Source organism: Asterias rubens, chromosome 22, assembly GCF_902459465.1.
Source record: "Asterias rubens chromosome 22, eAstRub1.3, whole genome shotgun sequence".
Lineage (NCBI taxonomy): Eukaryota > Metazoa > Echinodermata > Asteroidea > Forcipulatida > Asteriidae > Asterias > Asterias rubens.
The window spans coordinates 6341089-6354908 of NC_047083.1; the positions used below are offsets into that span (position 1 = coordinate 6341089).

A 13820-nucleotide genomic window follows, 5' to 3' on the forward strand; every position below is an offset into this window, starting at 1 on the left:
ATGTATAAAACAAACCTGTAGCATGAAAACTGTCAAATATACCTTGGTAACATTAATATTCCTCTTCTCGAAGTTCTGTTGTAATCTTAAACATTTACAACGGAGTATTCATTGTTTAATTAGCAGACGAACAAGAAACAATTCCTGACAGTTCCCTCGAACCCGCGCGTGTTTCATACAGCGCTGGAAATCGACCAACGGTGGGAACAGTCAAGTCAAGGTGATGTACACCGGTGTACATCACTTTTCATGTTACCCGGGCATCTTTAGCCATGATACATGCGTATTTGTTGCACGGCACGTGATTGGTTCTCGACCAATCAAACTTCACAATTTGTTAAGAGGTATGTATAACAACATTATTTGCTTCATCTTTGAGCATTAATTGTACAGCATTTGAATTCAAAACAACACAAAGACTACCAATTATTTATCTTGGAAAGGTAGTTGTGAGGCAATAATAAAAAAATGTAACCATTTTATTCCATCTTCTCAAACACATGATCATCTATTTTAAACAAACTAAACAGCAACCTCCCTCTACACACTCTGCTGAACCACATAGACATATCAAGGATTTACCAGGTACACTACCAACATCCCCTGGGATTGAGGTTGTGTTTACTCACAGCAACCTCCCTCTACATTTTGCTGAACCACATAGACATATCAAGGATTTACCAGGTACACTACCAACATCCCCTGGGATTGAGGTTGTGTTTACTCACAGCAACCTCCCTCTACACTCTGCTGAACCACATAGACATATCAAGGATTTACCAGGTACACTACCAACATCCCCTGGGATTGAGGTTGTGTTTACTCACAGCAACCTCCCTCTACACTCTGCTGAACCACATAGACATATCAAGGATTTACCAGGTACACTACCAACATCCCCTGGGATTGAGGTTGTGTTTACTCACAGCAACCTCCCTCTACACTCTGCTGAACCACATAGACATATCAAGGATTTACCAGGTACACTACCAACATCCCCTGGGATTGAGGTTGTGTTTACTCACAGCAACCTCCCTCTACACTCTGCTGAACCACATAGACATATCAAGGATTTACCAGGTACACTACCAACATCCCCTGGGATTGAGGTTGTGTTTACTCACAGCAACCTCCCTCTACACTCTGCTGAACCACATAGACATATCAAGGATTTACCAGGTACACTACCAACATCCCCTGGGATTGAGGTTGTGTTTACTCACAGCAACCTCCCTCTACACTCTGCTGAACCACATAGACATATCAAGGATTTACCAGGTACACTACCAACATCCCCTGGGATTGAGGTTGTGTTTACTCACAGCAACCTCCCTCTACACTCTGCTGAACCACATAGACATATCAAGGATTTACCAGGTACACTACCAACATCCCCTGGGATTGAGGTTGTGTTTACTCACAGCAACCTCCCTCTACACTCTGCTGAACCACATAGACATATCAAGGATTTACCAGGTACACTACCAACATCCCCTGGGATTGAGGTTGTGTTTACTCACAGCAACCTCCCTCTACACTCTGCTGAACCACATAGACATATCAAGGATTTACCAGGTACACTACCAACATCCCCTGGGATTGAGGTTGTGTTTACTCACAGCAACCTCCCTCTACACTCTGCTGAACCACATAGACATATCAAGGATTTACCAGGTACACTACCAACATCCCCTGGGATTGAGGTTGTGTTTACTCACAGCAACCTCCCTCTACACTCTGCTGAACCACATAGACATATCAAGGATTTACCAGGTACACTACCAACATCATAATTATAATCCCATGTCAGCTCAGATCCAGCTCGCACATATCTGTAAGAAATGATACATGAAGTTACAACAGTAAACTGAAATGGATATTGCACACAAAGCTGTCAGTACATATGAGCAAGTATCAGTGTTATGTGATCAGGGCCCAATTTCACGGCTCTGCTTACAAAAGCACAGAATCGGCGCTTACGGGAGCAGGGAATTCTGTGCCAACGGAAAGCGTACATGTATTTCACAGATTAACGGTGAATTTTGGCTTCTGCATGTGCGTACTCAACGTTACCAGGCATTCTACACTTACAAGGCTAGCGCAGAAATTCGGCACTTGTACGTAATCAGGGAATGTGATCCTAAGCGCAGAATTCGGCGGTATAAGCAGAGCCATGAATTTGGGCCCTGTACAACGAAGTACACAGTCAAATTTTTCTTGAAATGAAGTATTTTCTCACCAAATGGTTATTTGTCTCAGTTTGTTAATAGATTCAAAGTGTATACCAAAGCAAACTCTAATACAAATCTCCAGCTGGTCATGGTTTAATGTTTAATCTGTGCTTACATGTATGTACTTTGGTTTCAAACTAGACTTGTGGACAAGTCGTTAATAGTCTGCTGCAGTGACATAGTCGAGTTGTGGCGGTGCTCTCGCGAGATCACTGCCAGCAGTCTCCGCAAGGAATCGCAAGGAAATTCGGAATAGAGTCAGAACGATATCACCGCGACAGACATTGAACGACTTGTTCACAAGTCTAGCTTCACTTACCAGAACCACTAGTCATTTTTGGCATGGGTACCAGCAGTGAATATTCATGAATGTTTGGATTGTACGTATGTTTGTATGTGCAGTAGTTATTGACTTTGCAAAAAGGTTATTACAATTGGTTGAAAAATACAATGAAAATGAACTCATAATGAACATATGCACATGTTCTTGATAACTAGTAATACATTTTTTTTCTTCAAGCATACTTGAGTCCTCGAATCTGAGTGGTCAATCCCTAGCAACAAAAGGTCTGGTTTAAATCTTTATCTTCCAGTACGCACTAATCCTCCAATCAGATGCATGAAACCAGAGTGTGATATCAGACGATAACCTACTCCCAGTTTTTGTATTGCACTAGTGTTTTTTATATTGTGAGTGTCAATGCGTCACCCTCTGCTATGGTCAGTGCAAAGAAAATTACATTCTAAACTTTGGGCATGCAAAACCAAAAGCAAAAACATGACCTACATGTAACCTCATTGACTAAATGAGGCTGGAAGATAAATTCATTATCACACTCTCCCTCTTGGAATACACAAAAATATAGCGAGGTAGTGACATTGTTTTGACTGTTGAATGAAAACTGATTGAGCCGGGTGTTAAACTGAATTGATTTTTGATACAATTGAGCAGGAAATCCTATAGAATGTGGTTTGTTTGTATTGGTCCTTGCTCTGTGATCAAACAACATCACTTCAATAATGAATCAAACATATGCAGATATACTTTACTTTTTTGCAAAGAATGCAACCCATGGGAAGCGAAGATCATGAGAGTCCACAAATACACTCTGTACAAACACGTTAGGATTGCAGCTATGCTGTAACGAGAAACAATACAATAACACATTATTACAAACATCATACAAACCTGTGCTAAAAACAGTCTACCAAAATTATTATGAACTTACATTGAGGTATCTACCTAGATTACCAATGAACTTACATTGAGGTATCTACCTAGATTACCAATGAACTTACATTGAGGTATCTACCAAGATTACCAATGAACTTACATTGAGGTATCTACCTAGATTACCAATGAACTTACATTGAGGTATCTACCTAGATTACCAATGAACTTACATTGAGGTATCTACCTAGATTACCAATGAACTTACATTGAGGTATCTACCTAGATTACCAATGAACTTACATTGAGGTATCTACCTAGATTACCAATGAACTTACATTGAGGTATCTACCTAGATTACCAATGAACTTACATTGAGGTATCTACCTAGATTACCAATGAACTTACATTGAGGTATCTACCTAGATTACCAATGAACTTACATTGAGGTATCTACCTAGATTACCAATGAACTTACATTGAGGTATCTACCTAGATTACCAATGAACTTAGCATCCATCACATGGCCTGAAGACTCCGCAAAGAATGACCTTGTACGAATATTCAAAGGTCTCTCAATCTCCTTACCTAGTATTTAAAAACCATATCAACAGGTTAAAGTCAGGGATGTCATACTGTAGGCTGTTGAAAAAACAAACCTGGGGCCCATTTCACAAAGAGTTAGAAACTAGTCCTATCTTAGGACTAGTGCTAGGAGATACAAAAAAACTTAAGGCTAGTACTACTAGTCCTAACTTGAGATAAGACTAGTCCCAACTCTGTGTGAAATCCAGCCCTGAATTATGAGTGCAAAGCGAGGTGGGAAGCTTCAGAGTGCAAAGCGAGCGGGGAAGCTTCAGAGTTCAAAGCGAGCGGGGAAGCTTCAGAGTGCAAAGCGAGCGGGGAAGCTTCAGAGTGCAAAGCGAGCGGGGAAGCTTCAGAGTGCAAAGCGAGCGGGGAAGCTTCAGAGTGCAAAGCGAGCGGGGAAGCTTCAGAGTGCAAAGCGAGCGGGGAAGCTTCAGAGTGCAAAGCGAGCGGGGAAGCTTCAGAGTGCAAAGCGAGCGGGGAAGCTTCAGAGTGCAAAGCGAGCGGGGAAGCTTCAGAGTGCAAAGCGAGCGGGGAAGCTTCAGAGTGCAAAGCGAGCGGGGAAGCTTCAGAGTGCAAAGCGAGCGGGGAAGCTTCAGAGTGCAAAGCGAGCGGGGAAGCTTCAGAGTGCAAAGCGAGCGGGGAAGCTTCAGAGTGCAAAGCGAGCGGGGAAGCTTCAGAGTGCAAAGCGAGCGGGGAAGCTTCAGAGTGCAAAGCGAGCGGGGAAGCTTCAGAGTGCAAAGCGAGCGGGGAAGCTTCAGAGTTCAAAGCGAGCGGGGAAGCTTCAGAGTGCAAAGCGAGCGGGGAAGCTTCAGAGTGCAAAGCGAGCGGGGAAGCTTCAGAGTGCAAAGCGAGCGGGGAAGCTTCAGAGTGCAAAGCGAGCGGGGAAGCTTCAGAGTGCAAAGCGAGCGGGGAAGCTTCAGAGTGCAAAGCGAGTGGGGAAGCTTCAGAGTGCAAAGCGAGCGGGGAAGCTTCAGAGTGCAAAGCGAGCGGGGAAGCTTCAGAGTTCAAAGCGAGCGGGGAAGCTTCAGAGTGCAAAGCGAGCGGGGAAGCTTCAGAGTTCAAAGCGAGCGGGGAAGCTTCAGAGTGCAAAGCGAGCGGGGAAGCTTCAGAGTGCAAAGCGAGCGGGGAAGCTTCAGAGTGCAAAGCGAGCGGGGAAGCTTCAGAGTGCAAAGCGAGCGGGGAAGCTTCAGAGTGCAAAGCGAGCGGGGAAGCTTCAGAGTGCAAAGCGAGCGGGGAAGCTTCAGAGTGCAAAGCGAGCGGGGAAGCTTCAGAGTGCAAAGCGAGCGGGGAAGCTTCAGAGTGCAAAGCGAGCGGGGAAGCTTCAGAGTGCAAAGCCTGTTGTAATTAATTTATCTTTGGTTTTACAGCCCTACTCTGCAATCTGGGGTGTTCCGTATGGTTTTATCTTCTTATTTGTATACATTTTATCTAAGTTATAAAAAAAAACCTAAAAAACCCAACATATCCACCCCTTTTATTTTTGGTTTTGCTATTAGTTTATTTTTTTGAGGTTGTGGGTTAACACAAACAGATTTCCGATTCAAAATGTAGAAATCCCATCCCATCACAAGTCCATTTGAAAATAAATGGTTGCTAATGCATTAATGTAAAGCACATTGAGACGTTATTGTGAAATGCGCAAAGTAAGAACTAGTTATTATTATTAGGTAACCTAAAACTTTAGTGAAGTGACAGAGCACAGAATTTCCTGCTTCCGTAAGCACCAATTTTGTGCAGAGCAATGAAATTGGGCCCTGGTCGTTAGTGACTGGGTGGGTAGAACTAAAGCCGGCCATGGGTCGACCTACGATTTTCTTTCACCCACAACAAACTGGCGGCAATGTGCAGACAAAATATGCTCAGGACACAACAAATCTTGCGCCTGCGATTGTTCCTGACCGTCGGAATCACGTCGTACAAGTTGAAATTGTTTCAGATTGTCTTAAAATCATCGCAGTTACGCTCAGGTCATAAATAATCGCTGACTGAAAAGTTCCTGATGGTCTTAGCTCAGGCGCATTGTGATCCTGAAAAGTCTGTCGCCGACTGTTTTTTGTTGACGGAAGGTAGACCTGAGGCCAGCTTAAGACTTGGACTCAGATTAGGACAAGGGACTCATACTCAGACAGCACTGTGTTATACCCTTAACCACATTACTCACTCTTATCTTGTACAATAGGTGAGACTGCGGTACCTTCTTCATTGCCATCTGTAGGAATATCAAAGAAAACAAATACTAGTTAGGATTATAACACACATCTTACTTGTTCTGTATTCTGGTTGGCTGAAACTCGGTCACGTGGGATGAACTACATGTATAGTCTAGTGATCGCATGCAGATTTTGCGGCAAATAATGCCCTACCGGCACTAGTCTTATAAAATAGTGCCTGGTTACAGCGCCCTCTCTTGATGTGAACAGTGAAGAGCAACTAAAAAACTTCCTTCCTTTCAAATTTGCTTTCTGATTTCACATTTAAAGGAACGTCACAGAATTGGTAAGAAACGAAAATCATGAAGATCACAGATTTACATAAAACTTACACGGTCTAATGATGATGATAGGAGAAAACATCCCTTGAAATATTTCTGTCTAAAATTTCATATTCGATGAGAAACAAATAGTCTAATTTCGCAATTGGAGCTTATTGATCAGGAAGCGTTTTTTAATTTTTGTTTTGGCATCGATGCAATGCAAATAACAATAACAATAACATCATAATAATAATAACAACATTTACACATGTATATAGCGCTTTCCACAGGCATTTCAAAGTGCTTTAACATTGTCTGAAAAGATGTGCTTTTAGCAATGTTAGCTGGTCGAGGACGAGTCACGGATGTGAAGAGGGAGCTTGTTCCAGCAAATTGGTGCAGCTACTGAGAATGCTCTATTACCAAATAAAGTATTTGTTTAAACTTTTTTTGTATGCAAGTCGCCAGACATACAAGGCCTTAAGGCCACATCTAAGGTGTGGTCTACAATCAACTATTATTCCAGAGACCATTGCTGCCTACTCCTGGAACTGAAACAGGGTTACCCCCTTTACAGTTCATATGGATGTAGGCTTAGGTATCATCCATCAGAAGCCTGGCTGGTAGAGCAGAAAGCACTACCTCCCAACTTGACCAAGAAATCATGGGAATCCAGCAGCTCCAGGAAACTAGAACGAGGTCTTGGGGTGACAGGTCTTTCTCTGCAGCAGCCCCACGTTTGTGGAATGCACTTCCCACATACATGTACGCCAGATCTAGCAAAACTACAGAATTGTTCCACAAGCATCTGAAAACATACCTCATGAAGGAATCCAGGGATTAAGGCTGTCATTTCCATACTTACTTTCCATCATTATTTCGCTAATTACTGTTTCTAGTTTTTTCTTGTGCGCCTTGGGTGCCATTTTAGACAGATATGTCACTTAATATATCTCAAATTATTATTATCATTATTATTATAATCAAGTGTCTGGCTTTAAGGGCACAAGTGTTACGATTAGGATTCGAACCCACTTTCTGCTTACCAAACTCCAGAGCTTGAACCCGTTGCTCTTAAACGCTAGGCCATGACAGGCCACTCTAAGGTATTATACTCTCAACAACAAAGGTTTGGGGTATTTATACATAACTAATAAAGACCTGTATGATTGGAAACTTTGCATGGTGGAAATACGATATGGAAAGGTTTGCGGTAACACCATGACCTGGTGTGACCCAAAGACCTGTCATTTATGGCTTTATATTTAGGGTAAATACTGACCTTTAGATTTTTTGCGCATGTGTAGTCTGCCAGTAAGGGAGCGTCTTTTGAAAGCTTCAAGCTGGTTATGGTCAAGCACCTTACCAGGACTTGTGTTGTAGCCATAGTTAATCATTGAAGATGTAGATGAATCTAGAAATCATATAATAATAATAATAATAAAAATAATAATAGTGGCTTCTAATGTGTATCGCGTGCATCCGTCACTCAGTGACGCTCAAGGCACTTCAACATACAGAAACTCTGGTGTTTCTGATCAGCAGAGTGTGGGTTCGAATCCCCAGCCGTGATACTTGTGTCCTTAAGCGAGACACTTAACCATTGCGTCGTCCTTCGGATGGGACTAAAGCCATTGGTCCCATGTGTTGTGTAACGCATAAAATAACCCAATGCACTTATCATGCTTATCGAAAAGAGAATAAGAACTGTAATTTTACAGTGTTTGATAACAATAAATTTATTTCTTTACACTCTCAGGAGAGCTGAGAAAGATTACAGGAATGTTATCAGCCTGATCTTGTTCGACTTCTTCAAGGGGACACAGGCTCAAAATAAGGAAGCCCCATGCATGGATTTGAGGCTATGCAAGGGGACACAGGCTCAAAATAAGGAAGCCCCATGCATGGATTTGAGGCTATGCAAGGGGACACAGGCTCAAAATAAGGAAGCCCCGCTACAAATCTAAGCCAAGGAAGATGTCATTTTCAGTGCAGAGCATAAATAGTTGGCGCAACCTTCCAGCAATCACCATTAATGCCTCATCAATCGTTCCAGTCAGAACTTTAAAAACATTGGATACACCACCCGCTGAAATACTGCCCTTATCAACGCGAACCCAATGCAGTAAAAAGGGACACACTAAAGTAAAACAAAGCAAGTAAACGAATGACCTGGGCAATAATGTAAAGCACTTCGGTACAGACACTGGGCAATAATGTAAAGCACTTCGGTACAGACACTGGGCAATAATGTAAAGCACTTCGGTACAGACACTGGGCAATAATGTAAAGCACTTCGGTACAGACACTGGGCAATAATGTAAAGCACTTCGGTACAGACACTGGGCAATAATGTAAAGCACTTCGGTACAGACACTGGGCAATAATGTAAAGCACTTCGGTACAGTCACTGGGCAACAATGTAAAGCACTTCGGTACAGACACTGGGCAATAATGTAAAGCACTTCGGTACAGACACTGGGCAATAATGTAAAGCACTTCGGTACAGACACTGGGCAATAATGTAAAGCACTTCGGTACAGACACTGGGCAATAATGTAAAGCACTTCGGTACAGACACTGGGCAATAATGTAAAGCACTTCGGTACAGACACTGGGCAATAATGTAAAGCACTTCGGTACAGACACTGGGCAATAATGTAAAGCACTTCGGTACAGACACTGTAAAATGCACCATAGACCTTTATCACGGTGTGGCCATCTTGATTTTACTCCATTCCAACTCATTGTAACCAAACTGAGGCTGGACGAAACAATAAGTCTGGTGCCATGAGCAATGAATGTTAGCATTCATTACTGTTATTGGAAACAGGGAACATGACCAAGATGGTGACAGCGTGATAAAGGTCCATACAAACCAGTTACAATCATTATTATTATAATTACCCCTACTGGATTCATCAGCTCCTTCTCTGTAGTTACAATCATTATTATTATAATTACCCCTACTGGATTCATCAGCTCCTTCTCTGTAGTTACAATCATTATTATTATAATTACCCCTTCTGGATTCATCAGCTCCTTCTCTGTAGTTACAATCATTATTATTATAATTACCCCTACTGGATTCATCAGCTCCTTCTCTGTAGTTACAATCATTATTATTATAATTACCCCTACTGGATTCATCAGCTCCTTCTCTGTAGTTTTCTTTTTTCATTCCTCTCTTGACAGCACTCTGTTCTTTCTTAGCTCCTGAACTTTTTCTAGCAACAGGTTTGCTTTCTTGACTGCTGGTCGAGTTCTTTGCTGATCTATCTGTACTGTAGTCAATGAGTCCACTTCTCTGTCCATAGGAGCCAACCAGAGCATCTGATTTACCTGTTGCCCTTCCACTCTCCTCTGCGGGTGTATCTACTGGGTCTGGTAGAGTACTATTTACCCACGCTTCAACTTTACTCTGAGACGAAGCTTTCTCAGGAAACTCTACTGACCTGTAAGCATGACGACAGCAAACAAACATTTAAATTTCATGTAACCTCAGTATTGCCATTTAATAAGGGAATAAAAAGAGTAGGCAACTGGGTCTTAAACAGCCATTTAAACTGGTATTTTTTGCCGTTCCCCCGCCCTCTTCCAACAGACCTACCACACTACATGCCCCTTCCATCTCCCTGTCCCCACAACGTGCTCTGATAACCCCCACCAGTCTTTGTCCTATCGTCATGCCCCCCCCCCCCCCCCCCAATGCATTGTTCTTTACTGTATGTACGCGCAAAGTTACTGGACGCTCGCGCTGTGACATCCCAAAGGATGCCTGCCCTTAACCCCAAAGTTACTACACGCTCGCGCTTTGACTGTGACGTCACAAACAACACATGTTCCAACCCACGGGTACTCCGAAATTTACCCCAGGAGTGTGCGGGCACCACTTGCCAAACAACAATGGCGGCGCCCATGCAATTTACGCGCTTTTATAATATAGATGATGTAATTTAATGATGACATAGACTTATAATGGAGAAGGTACATGTACATGTAGGGAGTACCTTCAATGCATACTTTAGTGAAGGTATTGTCAGAACGAACAAAACCACAATACTAAATACATGTACATGTAATATGGTATTAACCTGCAGTGCAGATTAAGGATAATAATAAGATAAACTTCTTAATAAACATTTTAGCACTCAAACCCGTCACTCAGTTATGCTTAAGGCGCTTTAAAATCAAGTGTTTTTCTTGAAAGTGTATGGAGCTATGTTTTGAAGTGTATGCATTGTATGCTGTACCAAGTACCGTGCCATTTCAATGTCAATATAAAGCTCATTATTAACAAAATAATACTAGGATTTAAGAGATGTTAAATTTGCATCGGGATAAAGAATATTAATTTTGGTGTTTACCCATACACCGATGTGTGTTAGCACATCTGCATCTGCATCTGCATCTGTCAGCTACTGTACAAATGCCTGGTGTGGCTATCACGTATAGAACGACACTGTATACTCGGTACTTTCCCGAGTCCCGTGAAAAAAAAAAATCACATTCCTGTGATATTTCTTCACAGGGCTTGGGAAAGTACTGAGTATACAGTGCTAACACACATTGGTGTATGGGTAAATCCAAAATTAAATACTAGGGTTATTGTGCAGCATTGTTGCGCCATTTAAAGTTTTAGGTAGAGAATGGGTTATGAAGAGCATGCTGTGTAAACATAGAATTAACAGTAACAGTATTTGTATTAACAATTGGTCATTATTCAAAACAATTGTTAGCATAAAAACTTACTTGGTAACAAGCAATGGAGAGCTGTTGAGTGTATAAAACATTGTGACAAACGACTGCATCTGAAATATATTTCTCGAATTGAATGCGAGACCTCAGCTGAGGTTACAAACTCAAGCATCTGAAAGTACACAACTTGTGTGACAAGGTTGTTTCTTCTTCCATTATTCTCTCAAAACTTTGACAACCAATTGGCTTAAAAATGTTCACAGGTTTGTTATCTCACGCATACGTGTATGTTGAGATACATGTACACCAAGTGAGGAGACAAGTCTTTTACAATAACCAAATGTTTCTCTTTTACAATAACCAAATGTTTCAAGTGCCTTTAAGAAAACCCACAAAAAATACAAGCACAGGGACAGACTGTAACACCAACATCAGTATGTCTATGTAAAAGAACCCAGTGCACTTAACAAAAAGAGAAGGGGTTTGCCCCGGTGTTCCTGGCTGTGGCTGCTGTATGCGCCGTAGCACCTTGTAAACCCTTATAAGGTGCTACATAATTGGGTCTCATAATTCATCTTTCTGAAAGTTTGTTTATTGTTAGTACCTTGTTTGGTAGATACGTGCGCTATGAGACTTTGATATTATTATTATTTTTAGCATGAGGTTTTTGGAGGTGAACAGGACACCAACATACATGTACATTGAATCTTACCAACAACTTCCCTCAACCACGCTACCAGTTCCTTGCTCAGATTGCTGCTGTCTACGAAACACCATCTTAGTAGCTGTGCTATCACCACTTTGACCTTTGACCCTAGTGTTATGGCAACCATTACCATGAGGAATAAACAGGAAAGTTGTCACGTTATTAAACACAACTTGTGTTATTTTTTATTGAAAACAGACACATCATGTGGTGCAGATAAAGAAATGATGAACTTAAAGGCAGTGGAGACTATTGGTAATTACTCAAAATAATTATTAGTATCCGTACGCGTGCGAAACCTCCCTATATTGTAGAATCAGTGTTTCTGTGAACAGGTAGTGATACATGTAGATGGATTGTCTATACAAAGAGCAAGGATGTGCTAGAGATAACAGGCTCATGAAAACCTTACATCAATTTTAACTTCGTATTAACTTCAAGTATTAAGATACGATCAAACCACAAGTACAAGTCAATAAAGAGCAGAATATTTAGGGTATTAGAAAAGAATGAGAAAAGGATGTTTGAAAAGTTTCACACCAATTTGGATACATTAAAGAGAATTTTAGTAAAGAGAATTTTAGTATCGTAATAATCGGCACGCGCTCCCTTTTGCATGAAGCTTTTGCAGAAAGTATGAACCGGGCTTAACAGGACTAATTGGTTGACCACATCACAAATTGTCAATTATGTAATCCTGACTAACTTGCAATCTGGGCCCAATTTCATGGCTCTGCTTATGGAAGGAAGCAGGGACTTATGTGCTTATGGCAAGCTTATTTCACGAGTTAGCGGTGAATTTTGGCTTCTGCGCGTGTGTACTCAACAATACTAGGCATTCTACGCTTAGAAGGGTTTGGCACTTGCACGTAAGCGGGGAATCTTGATTGAAGCACAGAATTTGGCGGTAAGCAGAGCCATGAAATTGGGCATGGTACAACAGGCCATTTGCAGATTGTGGAAATATGAGAGTAGCCTCTAGATGCTACATGTATAGAGAGTAGCCTCTAGATGCTACATGTATAGAGAGTAGCCTCTAGATGCTACATGTATAGAGAGTAGCCTCTAGATGCTACATGTATAGAGAGTAGCCTCTAGGTGCTACATGTATAGAGAGTAGCCTCTAGGTGCTACATGTATAGAGAGTAGCCTCTAGATGCTACATGTATAGAGAGTAGCCTCTAGATGCTACATGTATAGAGAGTAGCCTCTAGATGCTACATGTATAGAGAGTAGCCTCTAGATGCTACATGTATAGAGAGTAGCCTCTAGATGCTACATGTATAGAGAGTAGCCTCTAGATGCTACATGTATAGAGAGTAGCCTCTAGATGCTACATGTATAGAGAGTAGCCTCTAGATGCTACATGTATAGAGAGTAGCCTCTAGATGCTACATGTATAGAGAGTAGCCTCTAGATGCTACATGTATAGAGAGTAGCCTCTAGATGCTACATGTATAGAGAGTAGCCTCTAGATGCTACATGTATAGAGAGTAGCCTCTAGATGCTACATGTATAGAGAGTAGCCTCTAGATGCTACATGTATAGAGAGTAGCCTCTAGATGCTACATGTATAGAGAGTAGCCTCTAGATGCTACATGTATAGAGAGTAGCCTCTAGGTGCTACATGTATAGAGAGTAGCCTCTAGGTGCTACATGTATAGAGAGTAGCCTCTAGATGCTACATGTATAGAGAGTAGCCTCTAGATGCTACATGTATAGAGAGTAGCCTCTAGATGCTACATGTATAGAGAGTAGCCTCTAGATGCTACATGTATAGAGAGTAGCCTCTAGATGCTACATGTATAGAGAGTAGCCTCTAGATGCTACATGTATAGAGAGTAGCCTCTAGATGCTACATGTATAGAGAGTAGCCTCTAGATGCTACATGTATAGAGAGTAGCCTCTAGATGCTACATGTATAGAGAGTAGCCTCTAGATGCTACATGTATA

The 13820-nt window shown here is 41.7% G+C and overlaps 2 protein-coding genes across 5 annotated transcripts in view; one reads left to right on the forward strand and one right to left on the reverse strand.

Moving 5' to 3' along the window:
* The first annotated feature begins 482 nt into the window (after positions 1-482).
* On the forward strand, positions 483-1828 carry LOC117304992 (ankyrin repeat, PH and SEC7 domain containing protein secG-like). Its single transcript, XM_033789666.1, has 2 exons — positions 483-1674; positions 1774-1828. Exons 1-2 carry the CDS (start codon positions 501-503, stop codon positions 1791-1793), a joined length of 1194 nt encoding a protein of 397 aa, XP_033645557.1. The 5' UTR covers positions 483-500; the 3' UTR covers positions 1794-1828.
* LOC117304991 overlaps positions 1674-13820 on the reverse strand; it is a 75080-nt gene continuing 62933 nt past the window's right edge. For 2 of the 4 annotated variants that reach the window (XM_033789661.1, XM_033789662.1), the window contains exons 31-37: positions 11874-11975; positions 9599-9918; positions 7746-7877; positions 6152-6199; positions 3881-3990; positions 3282-3370; positions 1674-1832 (exon numbers count right to left, since the gene is read on the reverse strand). In XM_033789661.1, the coding sequence (XP_033645552.1) occupies positions 1715-1832; positions 3282-3370; positions 3881-3990; positions 6152-6199; positions 7746-7877; positions 9599-9918; positions 11874-11975 (919 nt within the window). In that variant the 3' untranslated portion in view covers positions 1674-1714. Of the gene's footprint in view, positions 1833-3281; positions 3371-3880; positions 3991-6151; positions 6200-7745; positions 7878-9598; positions 9919-11873; positions 11976-13820 lie in introns of those variants that run through there. The other 2 variants (XM_033789663.1, XM_033789664.1) reach the window with 2 other exon arrangements.